Source organism: Arachis duranensis, chromosome 10 (assembly GCF_000817695.3).
Source record: "Arachis duranensis cultivar V14167 chromosome 10, aradu.V14167.gnm2.J7QH, whole genome shotgun sequence".
NCBI classification, from domain to species: Eukaryota; Viridiplantae; Streptophyta; class Magnoliopsida; order Fabales; family Fabaceae; genus Arachis; species Arachis duranensis.
The window spans coordinates 896,490-917,505 of NC_029781.3; the positions used below are offsets into that span (position 1 = coordinate 896,490).

At 30.1% G+C, this 21,016-nt stretch overlaps 2 protein-coding genes across 2 annotated transcripts; both read left to right on the forward strand.

Moving 5' to 3' along the window:
- The first annotated feature begins 4,757 nt into the window (after positions 1–4,757).
- LOC107468134 (uncharacterized) lies at positions 4,758–8,011 on the forward strand. Its single transcript, XM_016087371.3, has 10 exons — positions 4,758–5,003; positions 5,124–5,207; positions 5,378–5,508; positions 5,602–5,699; positions 6,254–6,342; positions 6,427–6,535; positions 6,641–6,795; positions 6,882–6,952; positions 7,157–7,271; positions 7,388–8,011. The coding sequence occupies exons 1-10, from the start codon at positions 4,818–4,820 to the stop codon at positions 7,556–7,558; spliced, it is 1,209 nt and encodes a 402-aa protein (XP_015942857.1). The 5' UTR covers positions 4,758–4,817; the 3' UTR covers positions 7,559–8,011.
- A 2,944-nt stretch (positions 8,012–10,955) lies between these two features.
- On the forward strand, positions 10,956–18,764 carry LOC107468133 (subtilisin-like protease SBT5.6). The gene is made up of 8 exons (XM_016087370.3): positions 10,956–11,084; positions 11,170–11,599; positions 11,709–11,820; positions 14,483–15,044; positions 15,647–15,744; positions 15,862–16,219; positions 16,367–16,583; positions 17,848–18,764. The coding sequence occupies exons 1-8, from the start codon at positions 10,998–11,000 to the stop codon at positions 18,393–18,395; spliced, it is 2,412 nt and encodes an 803-aa protein (XP_015942856.1). The 5' UTR covers positions 10,956–10,997; the 3' UTR covers positions 18,396–18,764.
- Positions 18,765–21,016: the final 2,252 nt, after the last annotated feature.

Below are 21,016 nucleotides of genomic sequence, written 5' to 3' on the forward strand. Positions count from 1 at the left end.
TGCTATGAAATGCTATGAAGTATTTGCCAAATGAGAACAACTATATATAGAAGTAGAAGAGTACCGACTACCGAGTATGCTTTATTTTATTTTATTATTTTTTTTACAACTTTTACAGTTGAGAGTGTTAGTTAGGAACATTAAATTCACGCGGACATAATGTGATGAAGAAATTGGAAGACAGGGCCAACCTTAGCAGTGTACCACTACCTCTTAATATTATATTATTCTTATCGAACTTTGCAATTATGGCAATTTTCGCATTATTAGTAGTAGTACCTTAAACATTCATTATATATTATGTGTGTGTTTGGATTACAGTTTGCAAACGGGAGTTTGAATAAAATTGATTTTGCAAACTTGATTTTGATGAAAAGTAAGTTTGTGTTAAGTAATTTATGTTTGGCAATATTTATATCAAAATGGATTATAGTAAAATATATGTTGTTTGGATTACACTATTCAAAATCACTTTTAGATACAAAATTACTAAAATAGACATCAACTTAAATAATTTTTGTATATTATTTTAATTTAGATATTATTTGAATGCAAAATCACTTCTGCGTTCATGATCCAAAAATTTGCCAAACCAAAAATTACAGCTTTCAAGATATCTAAACGTACTTTTTTTCTTTGAACGTGGTTGCCAAACACACCCTATGTATATATTTTATGATGCATAGTCACCTTAATTAGCGCTAGGAGGTGTGGTTAATTATTACATTTAACCAATTAACTGAATTAATTAATAAGCACAAATTAAAAGAAATGTTCACATTGGCTACTTCCTATATATCGTATTGTCGCTATCATATTAATTGGGCCCGTGCTGGTGTTCGTTACTCAATGGAACCAAACTATATCTCTGGTAAAATCATATGTATGGTTTATAAAAGGGTAAAATATTAATAAATAGAAGTCACTCAGACGAAGACGTCTAAAATATTTTTTTTAAAGATATTTTTTAGTAATTAAAATTTAACACATATAATCGATTAAATTGTGTTATTTTTGTTAAAATTATGCTAGATAAATTGATTTGAGCAAAAAATAGTGAATCAAATTTTGAATTGGTCTAAATTAATATTATTTTTTATAAAAAATGACTACAATACTATTTAGACCAGTTTAGCATTTGATTTACTATTTTTTCGGTCAAATCAATTTATTTAGCCTAATTTTGACAAAAATAATACGATTTAATCGGTTACATGTATTAAATTTTAATTACTAAAAAACATCTTTAAATAAAAACGTTTTAGACGTCTTTATCTAAGTGTGTCTTTAAATAAATAGTATTAGCTGGCTACTGGGAATGTTCAGTACAAAAAAGATATAATAACATGTATGAAATGATGACATCCAAAATTGGTTAATATGAATTACAGTAATCATGATTTCTCCTTATGAAAAAAGAAAATATCTTTGTCTGAAAATAGTATGCATCGTCGCCTACGCCTAATAAGGGTGATTTAATTTTATTTGGTTGCACCATACCAATGTTTGTTATTATCTCAAGTTGCATTATTCAACATTCAGTAGATTTAAATTAGGTAAGAATATTGGTGGCTCTGGATTAGTTAATATTATTGATTCACAACAAACTATTATGATCAGCATATCGGTCACGCACATGGTTAGATATAGCATTTGAATGAAACAAATTATTATATAAACATAGATAGGGTAGGGCTGCTATAGATAAAATCATAAAATGTCAATGGAGACAACTGTAACAAAATACAAGACTAGGGAGTGATGTGTGGATTAATTTGCACATATATATCTACAAATTAAAATGCATGATATGCCTCAATTTATCAAAAAAAATTATATATCTTGTGTTTAAAGGTATATATTAATATTATAAATTAAATTTTTTTTATTATAAATACAAAAAATGAAAATTTTAATATATTTATTTTATATTTATTAAATAAAAAAGATTAAATTTTTTTTAAATTGATCATCTATTTTTAAGATACATATTAGCAAAACTCTTATCAAAATTAAATAACATCCGGAGTAAATGAAAACTTTTTGTATTTTATAAAAGGAGTCACTCACATAAAGACGTTTAAAACGTTTTATTAAAGATATTTTTTAATAATTAAAATTTAACACATATAATTGATTAAACTGTAAATAATTAAAATATTTCTATTATATATATTAATTTTAGTAATTCTAAATTATAGCTCTTTATTTATCTGTCGTCATAGAATTAGAATTTAGAATTTTCAATATATATATAATAGGAGTATTTTAAATATTTTTTATAATAAAGGTATTGCAGTTATTTTTTATAAAAAATAATGTTAATTTATATTTAGTTTAAGATTTGATTCATTAATTTTTTTGGTCAAATTAATTTGTCTAACCTAATTTTGACAAAAATAATACAGTTAAATCAATTATATGTGTTAAATTTTAATTACTAAAAAACATCTTTAAAAAAAATTTAGTGTTTTACACGTTGAGTGGCTCCCTTGAATAAAACCATAACCTCAGGGAAATGGATCTTCTCCATTTTTTTGAACACTTGAGATAATAAAGTGTAATCTCTCACCTTTAATTCTATAAGTGAAGCCAAAATTAAATAAGAGAGAGATCAATAAATAGTGAAATTGAACACTGGACACCATCTAATTTTTTTTCCACGGAGAGTATGCACTCCTGACCTTAGCTTGTATATCTCATTCTATCTCCTTTTAATTTGTTATGATGGAACTTTGACCCATTCAACAATTAACCATGCAACTCAATAGACAATAATAATGAGTGTGCTTTTCCAAAGGGAATTAATGAGAGATGTTGAATTGAATGAAGGAGAAGGAGAAGGAGAAGGAGAGCAGTGTTTATGGCTTCATTTAGTCAACAGATCATAAATGGTGGTGGGTATAGAGAGAGTAGAGAGGAGTATGTAATGGTTTTAGCTAGAGAGAGATCTCAGATATAGCTGTCACGCCGTGTAAAGTGAAGTGCAAGCAAAAATTGCAGACTCCATTAATCCTTAATTAGCAGCTTAACCTCTGCTTGCATTTTCTGTGTCGGCGGTACCCTTTCTCCATTCGCTCGCCATCAACATCCCCTTATGCCTTTGGGGCCAAACTTATTTCTTATTATAACACTATTTATAACTTAAACTTTTTATAGGTGTCAAAATTATATATATGCTAATTAAAAAAAAATTGTTGAAATTCAGGTCCAGTCAAGTTTAAGTACATACAATTGATAATTGAAAATAGTTAGATGAAAATTTAATCAAATCATTCAACTATTTTTAATTATTAACTTTACGTAAAGTTGACTATATCTAAATTTTCACGAAAAAAATTCATTTATACTTTTTTTTTTTTACTTTGCATTAACTTTGTTCTCCTTTAGTTCTTGCTTTTCATTGATCTATGTAGTTACAACTTACAAATATAAATGAACGAGTAACTATGCAAATTAAACATTTGGACAACGAAGGCGCCATGCATTTGTTGTTGAGGCACCATGATCACATGCACATGGGTCGTCGTCTTAATAATATGTGCTGTCTGAGGCAGAGGTCAAATCACTATTACGCAGCTTTTTTTATCATTTGATATGGTCTTCTCCTTAAATCATAATTATATATTCAATCGACTTCTTTTCCCCCATTTTTCTAGTGCATAATGCTCAAACGATCTATTACAATTCTTAAGTAAGAAACAAACTTCTCATTGATATATACTCCATGCAAAAAAGGTCTAATAACGGTGTATTTGGTTAATGGATTTGAAAACGTGATTCCTAATAAAAACCATATCAGAAAAATCAAGGTTATTAGACCAATTTCTTTACTCCTTAATTAATATGCTTTGAGCCAAGTCAGCCTAATCTCTGCTGCCTTGCAAGTTGTGGTTGACATTTTCTTTGTCGGTGTTACACTGCTTGTTGCATTGGGTTGCCATCAACATCTATCCCCTTATTATCCCACCAATTCAACAACAGGGAGTTGGGTAAACTTATTTCTTATTCCGTTTATGAGAACAAATCATTAAAGATGTGCTCGAAAAATTAAGTACGGACAAAAATAAAAGATATAAATAAAATAAACTTTATTTAAGGAAATAAATTAGTCTGACTGGATTATAACAAGTGATCTTTAACATTTACTGATTTTATTATTTTATTTTTTTATATTTAACTTTTACTATGTTGATTTTTAGATTTTTTTGGTATTGAATCAACGAAATATTATCAAATTATACACAAAATTAAATGACCTCATTTGATTTAGAGAATAAGGCAGATAATAGTATAATACGATCTATACATCATATAAACCTTTTTTTTTGTCTTTTTATTTTTTGTTTTATTTAACTATTAAGATGAAACGATATCGTTTAACTCTGTATTTAGCATAATAAAAATAATTAGTTTAATATTTTATTTGCTAATTTATTATTAAAAAGAGTTTATAGATTAATATAACGGTCAGAATTAGATTTTATGGATTAATATAATAAATTTTGAATTTAAAAATGCTAAGATGATAACCCGGTACTGTATCTCAGGTAATCATCTTCTGATATGTACGCTTCTTGTTTCAGAGTTAAATGGACTTTGGGCCTTGGGATCATGGGACTTGAGTTTTCAACAAAGAGAACTACAAGCCCACTCTAAGTTGCCAACTACAAGTTGTTTATTCAAAAATTTTATTATCCGGTTTAATCCGGTTTAATCCGGTTCATTCATTGGATAACCTCACTGGTTTGATATTCAGAGCTTTGCCTAAAACGGTAAAACCCTACTCCTGAACCTTCGTTCTCAAGCAGACTACTATGGACGTTGACGCCATTGGAGACCATGCCGAGAAGCTTAAGTCCCTTCGAATTGACGAATACGAAGATGATGACGACGATGACGAAGAAGAAGAAGAAGCTGTCACGCTTGGTTTCGTTGAGAACCCCCAAAATGAATGGTCTCTTAAGCGCCAATTTTTCCCCAGCAAAGCTGGCGGAGTACCGGTACTCCCACTATGCTTCTCTGGTCATCCCTCTTATTCAATGAAACTAAAACCTGGCTGTTAAAAGTTTCAATTTTTTATGGTGGTATGTTCATTTTGTGAACTGTGAATATTGGTGTAGGCTTGGCTTGATCCTGTGGATATACCATCAGGGAGGTCATCAATTTGTGACATTTGTGCCGAACCTTTACAATTCCTGCTTCAGGTATCATTCTATACTCTCCTAATAATGGCATGGTTTGCAATTTACACGGCATTCATTCAAAGACGTGATTGAAATTTCAATTTAGGAGAAGTTTTAGCTGCACCAATTAGTAGGATATATCCTTTTTCTTCTACCCAGCTCAGGGATTAGTGGAATTCTTGAAATCATAGGTTTATGCACCTACTAAGAAGGAAAGTGCATTTCATCGGATGCTGTTTGTTTTCATGTGCCGTTCCATGAAATGTCTTCTCAGGGACCAGCATGAGCAGTGGAAACGCCACCCGGAGAAGCCATCTAGAAGGTTGGTAATGTCTGATGAGAAAGAAAGTTTTCTTCCATTTTTTTGGGGGTTCTTTTGGCCAATCAATTCTGATTGTGTAATGATTTATTGAAGTGTGAAGGTTTTCCGTTGTCAGTTACCTCGCTTTAATCCTTTTTACTCAAGTGAACCGCCTGAGTATGATGGGAATTACAAACCTTCTGGCATTGGAGGTTGGTTTATCATCATTTTATTTTTTGGCTCTTTTGTTGGGTATCATACATACATAAATGTATATGCTATTGCAATTTGTTTCATTAGTTCTAGTGTTTGTGTGATTTTGTATCTTGGGAAAATGGGTATTCATGATTATTAGATGGTCTCTGCTTCTATCTCTATGTGGTGTCTATTTTATTCTTCAATTGCTAGTTTTCTTAGTTGTATCTGTTGGTTTATGAATTTTTTAACTGGTGACTGTTTCATCATGAAGAGTAACATTCTAGAGTTATTGCATGAGTTATAGAGTTCATGTGTGTGTACATGCAATCCATCTTTTTGATCTTGTGACACCATGCTTTTGCTACATTTCAATCTCAAAATTTGATTCCTTGAACAAGTTGCTCTTACATTGTATCTTTATTGTTCTTATACTCTGCATTATTTCTACTATTGTTTTTGCTTTGTATATGACTAATATATGGCCTGCTTTTACATTAAGATTGCTGTATTAGTACTTCTATTGATTAGGCATATTTTATTAAAAGATAGGATTCTCTCTTTCTTTTAGCTACTCTTTGCAATTGGTGTGGAACATGGAAAGGAGATAAACTCTGCAGTAGTTGCAGACAAGTGCGGTACTGCTCTGAGAAACACCAGGTAGTTGAGTTGATTAAATGTCTCATTTAGTCTCCTTTTCACAAATTTCATCCTATATAATTCCTTTCCATTTTCAATTTGCAGGTAATGAGTTGGCGCTCAGGTCACAAAATTGTTTGCCAGCAGATGAAAGTTTCTTCACCTACTGGCGAATCGAATAAAATTGGAGCCACTTCATTGGAGTCTCATAAAGGTCACAGTTGTTTAAGACCTGTATATTTCATGAGTCACCTAGGTTAATCTAAAATTTAATACATTCATGCATAATGTTCATTACATCTGATATCTTACCATACAGTTGGAAGCAAGACTGTGTGGCCTGAATTTGAAATCATCATTGAACACGAAAGTGAATATAACACAGACATTCCTGAGGATAACGCCTTATCTAATTCCTTGATCTTGAAGAACAAGATTGATGACACAATGAATTCACTTATGGATAGTTTTCAGGTACTATCTGCAGCTGTTTTCATCACTGAAATTATCTTGCTTATTGTTTAAGCATATCATTTGCTCACAATATTATTTGCAAACAGGGTGATGATGACAAAAAGAGTTGGGTTGACTTCCAAGAACGCATTGCCAAGGCCCCCGAACAAGTGTTGAGGTGATTATTATTTATTTAGAGTGCTTAACTGAGTTGAAGAACTTCTTTCAGCGTCTTTATGATGCCAGCTTATTTGCTAAAAATGTTCCAAAACCAGATTTTCTTGCCTAAGGGATAAACAAATTCAAAATAACCCAAGTAATTGAACTGATTTCAAGATATATTTCCATTCAATTGACTGATACAAATTTATGGTAACTACAGGTACTATAGGGATACAAATGCGAAGCCAATATGGCCTGTTTCGAGTGGTCGGCCATCCAATGCTGATATCCCTAAATGCAGTTATTGTGGTGGACCAAGGTGTCATGAATTTCAGGTAGTTAGATACGCGAGAAGTTTTTGCTCGAAAGGTTCTTCATGGTTTTTCTATTGGTGTTGATGTTACTTTTAGAGTTTTAGTTAATAAGCTGTTATTATTGTTGGTGGCGCCAGATTTTACCACAGCTGCTATATTACTTTGGAGTAGACAATGAAGCGGACTCTTTGGATTGGGCTTCAATTGTGGTGTATGCATGTGAAGCTTCTTGCGAAGCAGGTTTGCCTTACAAAGACGAGTATGCTTTTGTTCAACTTTTTTCACCTTCCCATAATACAATACACTGAAATTTTGACCTTTCCCCGAGGAATGATAGGGGGCAGCAACTTTTGTGATTTGTAGCTATCAATGATGATATAATGGTGTGAGATTGGTGTGAGATTTCATCCAATAGTTCACTTTTCTTTGCTGGTTACATGCTGGCCAGAATTTAATAAAGTTGCTGGTCCCTAGACTTTTCCATTACCTTAGTCCTCAACTTTGAGGATCATGACTGGTTATGTGTAATTTATAGGTTTTTGTTGAAACTTTTCTCTTTCATTAGAAGTAGGCTATTTTTTGTACCTTTGTGTTGTTTTTGGAGTTCCTACTATGTATAATGTATTTTTCTTTTTTTTAGAGGTGTTTTTGTTCGTTATACATTAACTGTTTAATCAGTAAGGCATTGAAAGGGTCCATAACTCGATCAAAGTTCAAAACTAAATCAAAGGAAGAGAAGATGATGATATTGTTGAATAGAAGGTTCTTCATCTCTTGTTATTTGAACATAATTTTAATTTTTTTTATGTATGAGAGTTTTAACATGATTACTGTTTTTAACCGGCCCACTTCAAACTGCTAGATATCATATCAAATTGAGTTTGATTTAGAATTTGAATTTATCAAATCCAATACAAAGTATAGCAAATTATATAATCCGAGACAAGGACACTCTAACTAATTCATTATATTGCTCATTCATGAGATGAAAGAATATATGTGGACTAAATCTCCATTTCGGTCCTTGAGATTCAAGCGATTATTCATTTTGGTCTCCGAAATTCAAAATTACTTATATTGGTCCTACATATTCAAGTTCGGGCACCAATATAGTCCCTCGACTATTTTTGACGATGATAAGACAAACAAAGTGCTAAGATGACACCCTCCCTACCACGCTGGATGCTGCAACAGCTAGCTAACGTGACGAGAGTTGTATTTGTATTCAATTTAGTCCCTAAAACCCTAATTATCTTATTATTTATCTGAGTTATAATGACAAAGTTTTAACAAGGGGGACTAAATTAGATACAAATACAACCCTTGCCACATCAACTAGTCGTTACAGCGTCCAACGTAACAGGAAGGGTGTCATCTCAGCACTCCATTTGCCTAATCATCATCGAAAAGAGTAGAGGGATCATATTGGTGTCCAAACTTGAATCTGTGACTTCCTCCTTGCAACGCGCCACCGCGAGTCTCCCATCGTTCACGCAACGCCGTCCAAGACGTTGTTGCCAGCTACCATATGGCTCTTCTTCTCCTCCTCCTATTTAGTTTTTGAATGATTCTTTTAACTAGTTTTTTATGTTTCTTTTTCCTAAATTTATGATACTTCTTTCTATTAATTTTAGATGATTCTTTTTTTATATTCTGTATGTTTTTTCGTAAAATTTGAATGATTTTTTATCTTATGTTTTAATAGTTTTGACTTTTTTTTTTTTGGAAAGAAGAATTAGGGTTTGGATAATAAATGGTAAACGGTGAATGAAGAAGTAATTAATAAGGTGAAAACTCAGGTGAAGTCAACTTCACGTGAAGTTGATACTCAAAAGTCGTTAGATGATTTGACTGATTTGACTAAATTTTTATCCAACGACTTTCAGATATCAATTTCACGTGAAGTCGACTTCACCTGAGTTTCTACTAATTAATAATCACTAATTTAGTATCTTTTAAAAAGTAAAATATAAAGTGTAATTCAAAAACCCATGATGACTTATTATTGGCAAGATTCATGTTGGTTATTACTTATTACCTTTTAGAATTGTGTCTGAATTTCATTATATTAAAAAAAAAAAAAACAAGTTGACAACTTCCACATTGAATTGCGTGAATATAATTACTAAAATTTTCTTTAAAAAAATGTGTTTAGTTTCTTAGTAAGCACGTGATCAGGTTAATAGTGTTTGAGAATAACGACACCGAAAAGCGATCAATAAGGACCAACTTTGTTTGCATCATCCAACATATAATTTGCCGTGACATTATTACTTTCACCTCTTTCATACAACAAACAAATATACATGTCAGATTGGACATTACTATTATGTAACCTTTTTTCCCACAGTAGTCTATATGCAATAAAATATTGAAAAATAATAAAGGCGTTAAGTTAGTTCTTAATCAATACTATAATTTGTTTTGAGCTACATACATAAGTTGCGTATGGTACTTTTATATATAAGAGAATCTTGCTATATTCCTGCTAGAATAGGTGAATCCATATATATAGAAAATTATTTATTAATTGGTTGAAGTGTTGAAGAATAATATATTATAATATCCATGAAAAGATACCACCATATCTCTCAAGTTAAAATCATTACCAAAAGAGAAGAAAGGCCTATAAAAGAAGTACTAGGACAATAAATTTTGTGATTTGTAATCATTAATTAGTTATTATTAGTATTTTTAATAGTATAAAATTATATCTAATAGTATAAAATTATTTATTTTTTTAATATATAGTTAAGTACTAACTAAATTTTAATAAAAATATTGGCCTTAGACTTTCTCGGCCTATAATATGTGATGGGAGCTACTTAGATAAAGACGCTTAAAACGTCTTTTTTTAAAGATGTTTTTCAATAATTAAAATTTAACATATATAATCGATTAAATCGTATTATTTTTATCAAAATTAGGTTAGACAAATTGATTTGACTGAAAAATGGTGAATCAAATCTTAAACTGGTCTAAATTAATATTACTTTTATAAAAAATGACTAAAATACTTCTATTATATATATTAATTTTGAGAATTTTAAATTTTAGCCATTTATTTCTCTATTGTAGGTTTAGAATTTAGAATTTTTAAAATTAATATATATATATATAGTCATTTTTTATAAAAAAATAATATTAATTTAAATCAGTTCAAGATTTGATTCATCATTTTTTCGGTTAAATCAATTTGTCTAACATAATTTTGACAAAAATAACATGATTTAGTCGATTATATATGTTAAATTTTAATTATTAAAAAACATATTTAAAAAAAATCTTTTAAACGTCTTTATCTGAGTGGCTTCCATACGTGATACCTAAAGATGTTATCCCATTTAATAAGATAATGGATCCTGCTAGGGAGACAATGGACTATTTGTACAATATGTACAATGGACTATTGAGTTACAAAATGAATATCCCATATACTATTTAGAATAACCATCTGAGTACTAGGGATAATAAACATCTTCCCAAAAGATTAAACTGATTTTGGATCTAGCGCTTTAATACCATGTCATGATACCACTCATCCCAAAAGTTTAGGTAACATTAATGATTATATCTTTAATGCTCCTTGTAAACTTCCATTGTACACATTGTACAAATATTATATTGTCTTCTCATACTTTCCCTAAGATAATATATAGCACCCATTACATACTATATCTATGTATATATATACACACATACACACTATTATTCCATATATCATATGGTGGCACTTGTCTCAACAAAATGATCTTAATGAAGAACATCATTTTCACAACTTGTCTACTCCTCCTTCTTTCTACCTTGGCCTCATGCACCAAATTGACCAACCAGGTCTATAAATTTCATATTCTTCTTCTTCTTCTGCTGCTGCTTCTTATTGATGTGTAATTATATATCTTAATTAAGTTGTTAACAGATTTACATAGTGGAGCTTGGAGGACTAGATGAAACACAAACACAAAGAGAGCTGCATCATGATGAAGAAGAAATAGAGAATGTTCATCGTTCTTATTTGTCTTCAGTGAAAGAAAGTGAGGAGGAAGCAAAAGCTTCGCTTCTTTACAGTTACAGGCACAGTATGAAGGGGTTTGCAGCATTGCTTAGCAGAGAAGAAGCAAAGGAGGTGTCAGAAATGGAGGGAGTGGTGCGTGTGCATAAGAGCAAGGGAATGATGTATTCATTGCATACAACAAGATCATGGGAGTTTGTTGGATTAGAAGGTCCTTTGAATCCTAATTGGGCTGATTATGAAGAATTATCTTCACATCAAAAGATAAAAAATGGACAGGATTTGTTATGCAGAGCTAACTATGGACAAAATCTCATTGTTGGAATGATTGATAGTGGTAATTATATATATAATTTTTCTGATAATGGTAGTAATTAAGTAAGTAATTTTTTTTCTAGTGTGTTCATCATCAAGTACTTAGAAAATTAGTACCAATTATAATGCAGGGGTGTGGCCTGAATCAAAGAGCTTCAGTGATGAAGGAATGGAGCCTGTTCCACAAAAATGGAGAGGAATCTGTCAAAATGGAACTGCTTTCAACTCATCTCAGTGTAATAGGTGAATTATCTATACTTAATTATTGTTGTTATTTTCTTTATCTATTTCAACTTCTCTTACATACATACACTAATCCTTTCTACTTTCAATCCTTCTATGTGTGGCATATATATGATGTAGCTATGAGCATATGCATAATAAGTCCAATTCTATTGCATGTGAATAGATTTGTTGTTACATTACATCACATTAAGATTTTATATCTAAATATAGAAGAGTGTTAGGGAGCCAGCATTTTTGTTAAATTTTGGCCAGCACTTAACCATTAAAAGAAAATTGAATGATTCTACAACATTAGATACAATCTTATACCATTAAAAATATTATTAATAGCTAATTGATGGCTAAAAACCACAAAATCTGCTAGCCCTCTGAACTTTCTCAACTTTTCTCATAAATATATTCTCTTCAAGAAATCCACAATTATATTTGAGTTGCTTTTTTTTTTCTTTTCTTTATGGATACTCCTATCTTATCTACTTGCAGCATTTAAATTTGAGCCTTTTTTTTTTGTTATAATAATAATAATAAGACAATTGCCTTTTGAAATAGAAATTTTTTCTAATGAACTTTAGAACCTTTGAATAGGGTTTCTTTTTTTTTAGTTTTATTTTTTGGGGGGATCTTTTAGCTTTCTTGAGTTCAGTTTGAGGGAGGCAATTAGTAATTAAATTTATATACTAAAGAGTATTTGGCTTGAATATTACTAAAGCAAAAGTTTATTTCATTATCTATGTAGAATAGTTTATGCTCATGTCATTTTCACCCTACATAAATAATTAAATCAGAGATCCCAAAGCTACTTAGTAGCTAGAGAAATAAAGTATATACGAAAATATTTAGTAACCAAAGAAAATCAGCCAAAAACAGCCATAATTTACCTTATTTAGCATTTATTAATTGTTGCGATTAAAAACTATTCTGCAGTGTTTTTTATAACTGATAACACAAAATATTTTTTTTTAAGATTTTTTTTTACTTTAGAATCTAATATTCTTCTTTAAGAGATTTTTTTTTACTCTAGAATCTAATGATTGAGTACTATCAAGACAATAATCTTTGTTTTATTATAATATATCATATTTTCTTGGATTAATTAGAAAAGGATAACGGGTTAAAGAAGGAATTTTTCATATCCATATATATGGGGGGTTAATAGTAGATTCTAATAAATAGTGTATCTTTGGAGCTTATTCCAATTCCTCATCTAGATGATATGATTTGATTTCGAAGCTTTTGTCCTTTTGACTTAATTATTTATTTTGTATTCTTTTGTTTTTTTCCATCTTGTGAGTCTCAATCTATATATCTCTGGACTCAACTTTATGATTTTGTGAACGTCCTTTCTCTCGGCTTGTGTGATTAAATCTAATGGTCTTGAAATAGATAAATGTTGAAAGGAAAAATCGAAATGTTGCAATTAGTGGAATGGAATTCATGACTACTGAATGGTCAATGCATATCAAAACATCCAAACACACATGCAAGAGAGAGAGTGAACAAAAGGACAACATTTTAATCCTTCTTGGAATGATGATACACCTGTGAATGAAAAATATTTTGCTCTGACAAGTCATAGTTTTCTACTCTCGTGATGTTATTGAACCTAAGTACAAACCTATAAAAAAAAATTAAAATAAATAAAGTAATAAGTAGAAATACTGTATGTATGTTAATATGTTACCAATAGGATAGATTAATAGAATGGAAAAGTAATATATATAGATTATTCGGGTAAAATTATTTAATAATAGCTATATAAATATATAATTGAATTATTGCTACTATTATCATATATCTTGCTCAGTGCATTATTATACGTGGGACCCTTGACATATATATATTCCTTTCTTCAAAAATGTTCCACTGAGTGGTACAAATAAGGAATAAATAGCCAAATTAGTCTTTAAAAAATCACACGTTTTTTAAATTGGTTTTCGAAAGATTTTTTAATTAAATTTATCTTTTAAAAAAATTAAATTAGTCATGTTAGTTCTTACCACTTTTTTTATTAATAGTGTCAAAATTTGCTAATGTGACACGTTAAATGATACCATAACATACGTCTAAAAGTCTTAATTGACTATTAAGATAATAAATTTATAAAATTAGATCAAATTAAAACCTAATTGAGGAGAGAATTTGAGGCATTAGAATCCTTCGATTTGAATTTGATGTGATCTAATTTCATAAATTAATCATGTTAATAGTTAATTAGGACTACTAGGTATGTATTGTGATGTTACTTAACGTATTACATCAACAAACTCTGTCGTCGTTAGCAATGAAAGTGACGTGAGGACTAATATCACTAATTTAAATTTTTTAAAGGAAGAAAGGACAAATTTGATTAAAAAAATCTTTTGAAAACCGATTTGAAGAACGAATATTCTTTCAGGACTAATTTGACCATTTACTCTATAAATAATATATCAAAAATACTTTTGATGAGGGAGTCCTTTTTTATATATATAAAATGTGTATAATAGAACCATTACAGAAGCATTCACATATATACATCTTATTTAGTAGCACATAATAATGAGTGAATTAGTATAATAGAATCATTTCTCAAACAATATTACTTTTCAAATTTTCTTAGAAATGTGCAACTTAGATACAGAAATTGAATGATGCTATTTTTCTTTGTCCTGTAATGTAGAAAGATCATTGGAGCACGATATTACTTACAAGGTTATGAAAGTCAATATGGCCCTCTAAATGAAGAGGAAGACTACAAGTCAGCCCGTGACAAAGATGGGCATGGAACTCACACGGCCTCCATAGTCGCAGGCCGTGCGGTTCCAAGTGCCTCGGCTATTGGGGGCTTCGCTAACGGCACAGCCTCTGGCGGAGCCCCGATGGCCCGCATTGCCATATACAAAGCATGTTGGCCCATCAAAGGGCAATCAAAACATAAAGGCAATGTATGCATAGATATTGACCTTCTTAAGGCCATGGATGATGCCATTGGTGATGGAGTTGATGTCTTAAGCGCTTCCATTGGTTACAAAACACCAATTCCTTACAAGGATGATGTGATTGGTAGGGCAGCATTACATGCGACAAGGAAGAACATTGTGGTGGTTTGTAGTGCTGGGAATAATGGTCCTTTGCCTTCAAATTTGTCAAACATTGCACCATGGATCATCACTGTTGGTGCTAGTACTGTGGATCGTTCATTTGTTGCACCAATTATGCTACAAGGTGGCACAATTATTGAGGTAATGATAAGTTTAACTTCACTAAGGCCGCTTTTGTTTTTTAGAACATGACAAAATAAGATACTCAGGACAGGACAGGACAAGACAAGATATTGATAGACAGAAATACAAAATTTTGTGTTTTTGTATTCTGTTGGTGATAAATTATAACAAATTATGAAAATCTAATTTATTCTTATTTTTTTTAAATTTAAGATAAAAATATAATAATAAAAAAATATAATTATGAAAAATTAACAAAAATAATGAAAAATAAATTGTGTCCCTTGTTAGTGTCTCTGTGTCTTGTCTTTCCTGTCAGAATGGACACAAAATACACTAATTCAGTGTTTCTAGACACACTGTCTCTATTCATGTCTCTTTTGTCAAACATGATTTTGTGTCTCAGTGTCCTGTCTTTGTAAACAAACGCAGTGTAAAAGTTTGAAAATTGAAAAACTTAATTACATATATAAATATATAAAGGTAATGCATTATTCTACTTTTTTTATTATTGACCAATACTTATAATCAAAGTAAAGATATTAAACATCACTCTCAATAACAGTACTCATTAGACACAATTATATTGCAGTGCTTATATATATCCATGTCAATATCAGGGTAGATCAATTACTCCAGTGCACATGCCAAACAGCTTCTACCCATTGGTGCTGGCAAGCCAAGTTGAACTTCCAGGCCTACCTACCAATGCTTCTGGGTATGTATAGTTTTCAATTTTGGTGTTGTATATATTGATTAGTATATGACATGGCAATAAATAGATAGAGAAAGTAATTAAATAATAAATACTAGATTTGTGTAATGATATATGCAGATTCTGTTTGGACAACAGCCTTGATCCTAAAAAGGTCAAGGGGAAAATAGTTGTGTGCATGCGAGGGGAAGGAGAAAACATAAGAAAGGGATTGGAAGTTGAAAGAGCTGGTGGTGTTGGTTTCATCCTAGGAAACAATGAACAACTTGGGAATACTCTATATTATGCCGCTTACTTCATTCCTTCTACTGTAGTGACCTATCAAAATGTCTTGAAACTCATTCAATACATCAATTCTTCTTCTAATCCAATGGCATATATTCTACCTGGAACAACTGTGTTGAATACCAGACCAGCACCCTTATTGGCCTCATTCTCTAGCAGGGGTCCAAATATAATTGACCCTAATATTCTCAAGGTGACCCTTCACTATATTTAATTTCATGCCAATTTTTTAATCTGTAGAGAGTAGCATACTAACATGTTACATTGAGTAGTATAGTTTCAAGTTCAAGTTTCAAAAGTTTGATGAGTAGTAACTGAGTGGGTTTGGAATATAATGCAGCCTGACATAGTAGCTCCAGGAGTAGACATATTAGCAGCATGGACTGCAGAAGATGGGCCCACAAAAGTGACAAATATAGATAAACGAGTTGTTAAGTACAACATCTTATCAGGAACTTCCATGGCTTGCCCTCATGTCTCTGCTGCTGCTATTCTTCTAAAAGCTATACACCCTACTTGGACCTCTGCTGCTATAAGGTCTGCTCTCATCACCACAGGTAATATAACCACTTTTTAATTTAGATGTGGTTGGGGGAATAGTGTAGGACGCAATTATAGAGTGTATATGTGCTTTACACAACTGTGATATCAGAAACAAAAATCGGAATTTTGAGAATACAAATAAGAGGTCCGATTACCTTCGTCAAAATTTAAATTTTTTCTTTCATACTAATCGGACAGTCCGATTAAAAATATAACACACATGTTTCTCATATCCAAAAAAATGAGCTGTAATATAACTTCTCCAACATAATAATCCACTACCAACTAATTAGGATGTGCTTGGCAACCACATTCAAAGAGAAGAAGTACGTTTAGATATCTTAAAAGCTGCAATTTTTGGTTTGGCAAATTTTTTATTCATGAACGCAGAAGTAATTTTGCATTCAAAACCATTTTCAAGAAGCAACAATTTTAAGCTTCTGTGTTTCACTAACGGACTTTTAGCCATCAATACTCAATCTTTATTTATCTTTTACCAATTTTATCCTTTATGCATACTATTGTATTATTTATATTATTTTTGTTTATATGAACTATCTTCTTCTATTATTTACTATTTTTTTATTAATTATTTATTTGATATTATACACTTTTATAATTATAATTTTTGTATTATTTTTATTTTTTTATAATATAATATATTGATCCTATTAAGAAAGTAAATTAAACAAAAAAATTAATTGTAAATAATAATAATAAAAAATTATAACATACTAAAAAAAGTACTAAAAGTACTAAAAATATACTATATAAAAAATATCATAAAATTTTTTTTGATTTATTTCAATTATTACCAAGATAAATATTTAATTTTTTTATTATTCTTAGTACTCTCTAAAATTTATATTTTGTTAGTTTTAATTAAAAGTATATTTTGCCAATTTTTATATATTATTTTTATTTTAGTGTATAAATATTAATTTTATTATAGAATTAATTAATAAGATCTATTCAAATATCTAAATTAAAATAATATACAAAAATGATTTAAGTTGATGTCTATTTTAGTAATTTTGTATCTAAAAGTGATTTTAAATAGTGTAATTCAAACAACATTTATTTTACTATAATCCATTTTGATATAAATATTACCAAACATAAATCACTTAACACAAACTTACTTTTCATCAAAATCAAGTTTGCAAAATCAATTTTATTCAAATTCCCATTTACAAACTGTAATCCAAACACACACTTAATAGTTGATTAATTTAATTACCATGGTTAGCTAGCCTAATTTCAATTTGTATTATGCAGCTGGGACAACAGACAACACAGGAAATCCTTTAACTGACACAAATGGTGACCCTGCAACCCCATTTGCAATTGGTGCTGGACACTTCAACCCTGTAAAGGCAGCAGATCCTGGACTAGTTTATGATGCTTCTTACATGGACTACCTTCTCTATACTTGTAGCATTGGAGCGACTCAATACTTTCAAGTTACTTATAAATGTCCAAATTCAACATCATTACCTGAACCAACAGATCTCAACCATCCATCCATACAAATCCACAGACTCAAGGGAACTAAGAATATTAAGAGGACAGTCACCAATGTTGGTAAGAGCACCAGTGTTTACACGTTTACTGCTAAGTCATCAGAGGAGTTTTCCATCACAGCAACTCCAAATATTCTTGCATTCAATCATGTTGGACAGAAAATTAGCTTCAATATCACAGTGACAGCAAAGATGGGTCAGATTTCAAACAAGGATGGCCCAGCTAGATACTACTTTGGATGGTATGCTTGGACTAACAAGAATCATGTTGTAAGAAGCCAAGTTGCAGTGTCTTTTACCTAATATTATTGCCTCTTGTTAATAATTTCAATTGATTTATTATTGGAGGAGCATGCATGATTCAGATAAGGTACAACTACTAGAAGCACAAGTTGATGGTATATAGTAGCTAGGATCATGAAATATATAATATGTTATGATGTTAAGAATATGGGAAAGTAATGCTGTGGGTTATATTTCAGAAATTATGTGTGCTATTATAGTTCATACAAGAGTAACACTATAAAGAGTTTAGGAAACGTTTCAGGTGTTCCAGCGTCTTTTTCTGAAAGTTCGGTACTCTAAATACAAACAACTAAACAAGTTGCAAGTCTAGCATTCAGAAAAAGACGATGGAACACCAGAAATGCTTCCTATATTAAATTAGATAGCAAGCAGAGGTTAATTTTATTTTAATGAAAGTGAGATATATGATATACTGTAGTATTATAATCTTTTATTTTTCTAAAATTGTGGAAAGAATCAAAATTAGAAAATCCGATTTCTGTATCTCAAATTTTTTAAATAGACATAAAAAAATTCAAGTTATGTACCTTCTAAAAATTAAAATGCACCCCAAATTAAATAGATATTAACACTCTAGCGTTCACTATGTAAAAAAACATTATTCTCTAAAATTACTATATAGTTATGGCAAATTGATCACCAATCTCGGTCAAAAAAAGCAAAAAGAGAAAGGGTTGAGGCTAGAAGACTAGAAGTTATGGCACTCACACACATGGCATGGCAGAAGGAGTATATAGCAACAACAACTTAAGATGTTAAATCAACAATCACTGAAAGGTAAGTAACTTCAATATATGAAAGACTTGAATAAGATATTAAGATGGGATGATGCCGCCATTATTATTGTTATTTATTCTCAAAAGCTGCTCCAAAACCAATTCATTATTGTTGGAGGAGTCTGAATTGATATGCATAACTCCAAATGTTAAAGTCGATGACATGTGACCTGAAAGCATGTGTCAAGTGTCTTGACCAAAACAAAAATGCACAATCTTCAGAGAAATAATCATTACATGTAACATGAACATTTAAGGCTTACAAGGCATGGTGGTAGGTCCATCAAGATATATGCAATAATTTCTGATGAATTTGAGCATGCTCTAACTTCATGCTGAGAGTACACATAAACAAACTATAGGAGAGTCAAAGCCACTAAGAAGCGATACTGCACAAGTACATATATTACATATAATATAAAATGATTCTAACCATTTTGTTAAAAGAAAAATAGTACCAATAAATAATTGAATCATTTTATTTTTATACCAGAAAGTTTTTATTGCCTTGAAGTCTTAAAATGTAGAAATTAGTTGGGACAAAATGGTATAAACAATTAAATCATTTTATTTTCACCTTTTTGTTGCAAGCCATTCCAGAATCACAAGAGTAATAGTACCTGCACCATTGGCATTATACACATTTATATTATCATCAGTTACCAATTACCATCCCAATTCAACAGATTTCAGAGTTATATAGCTAGATAGTGAAGAATGATTATAAATCATCACATATATGTGATTGTCTGTTGTTTGCAATTACTGAATCTCATTATATTATGACAATATTTATGAAAGCATCATTGATCACATGGATGGAAACAAGAAAAATAAGTTTCAATAGTTGATGTTTTATAGAGATTAATTTCAATCCACTTGTAACATTTTAAGGCATTAGTTGGTTGGGTCTAATATTGTTGCTGATACTATAATACATATCAAAAATATTTTTAGAACTATCACTAAATTAAAATTACATTCCATGAATACATTTCCTAAATTTTAGCTATCTTTTCACTGAATACATAACTAATATATAATATATATATTTATGCAAGTATACAACATTTCTTAACAACACATTACACCTTCAAATTATCCACCTAAGTCTTAATATTAAAATAACAATCTGCATACTTAATGAAATGAACATTCAATATATACATTATTCACATTGTTTAGTACTTTTATTATCTACCTATACTTTTCCTATAAAATATCATTGTCTGGTTCAATAAATATTCTTCTAAAAAATATAGAAGTTATAAACGACAATTATCAGATTATTGTCAAAATATTAACTTATTTTTTCTCCATGTAAATTTTTTATGTACATCATATCTAATAATTTGTCTTAATGTTCTTATTATACAAAAAGAAATTTTTAATATTTACATTAAACAGATAGCATCCCATCTTTCTTTTGTTTTTAACTATACTTGATTAATGGTTAAACCAATTTTCTTCCACAAAAATTTAGTAAAAAAAAAATTTAATTTTTAACATTTTAATTTTTTTTGTTTCGTTAATTGAAAAATTTGTGTGAACTATATAAATTAATAATGGATAAATGTATCCCAATATAAAACATAGAATCATGAAAATTATTATTGTATATAATCATATTTATTTCCAAATTTTATGGCAACTTATAAAGGTGGATAATTTATTTTTAGTATGTTCATAAAAAATTTATTAACTTATACGCTATTGTAATTTTTTTTTTAAATAAAATCAGATAATTTTATTTATGATCCAGTTTAAAATAAAAAGTTGAAGCGATAAGGTGGGATAATAGTAAAGAATAGCGAGTAGAGATTTGTGATTACCAAGAATGAA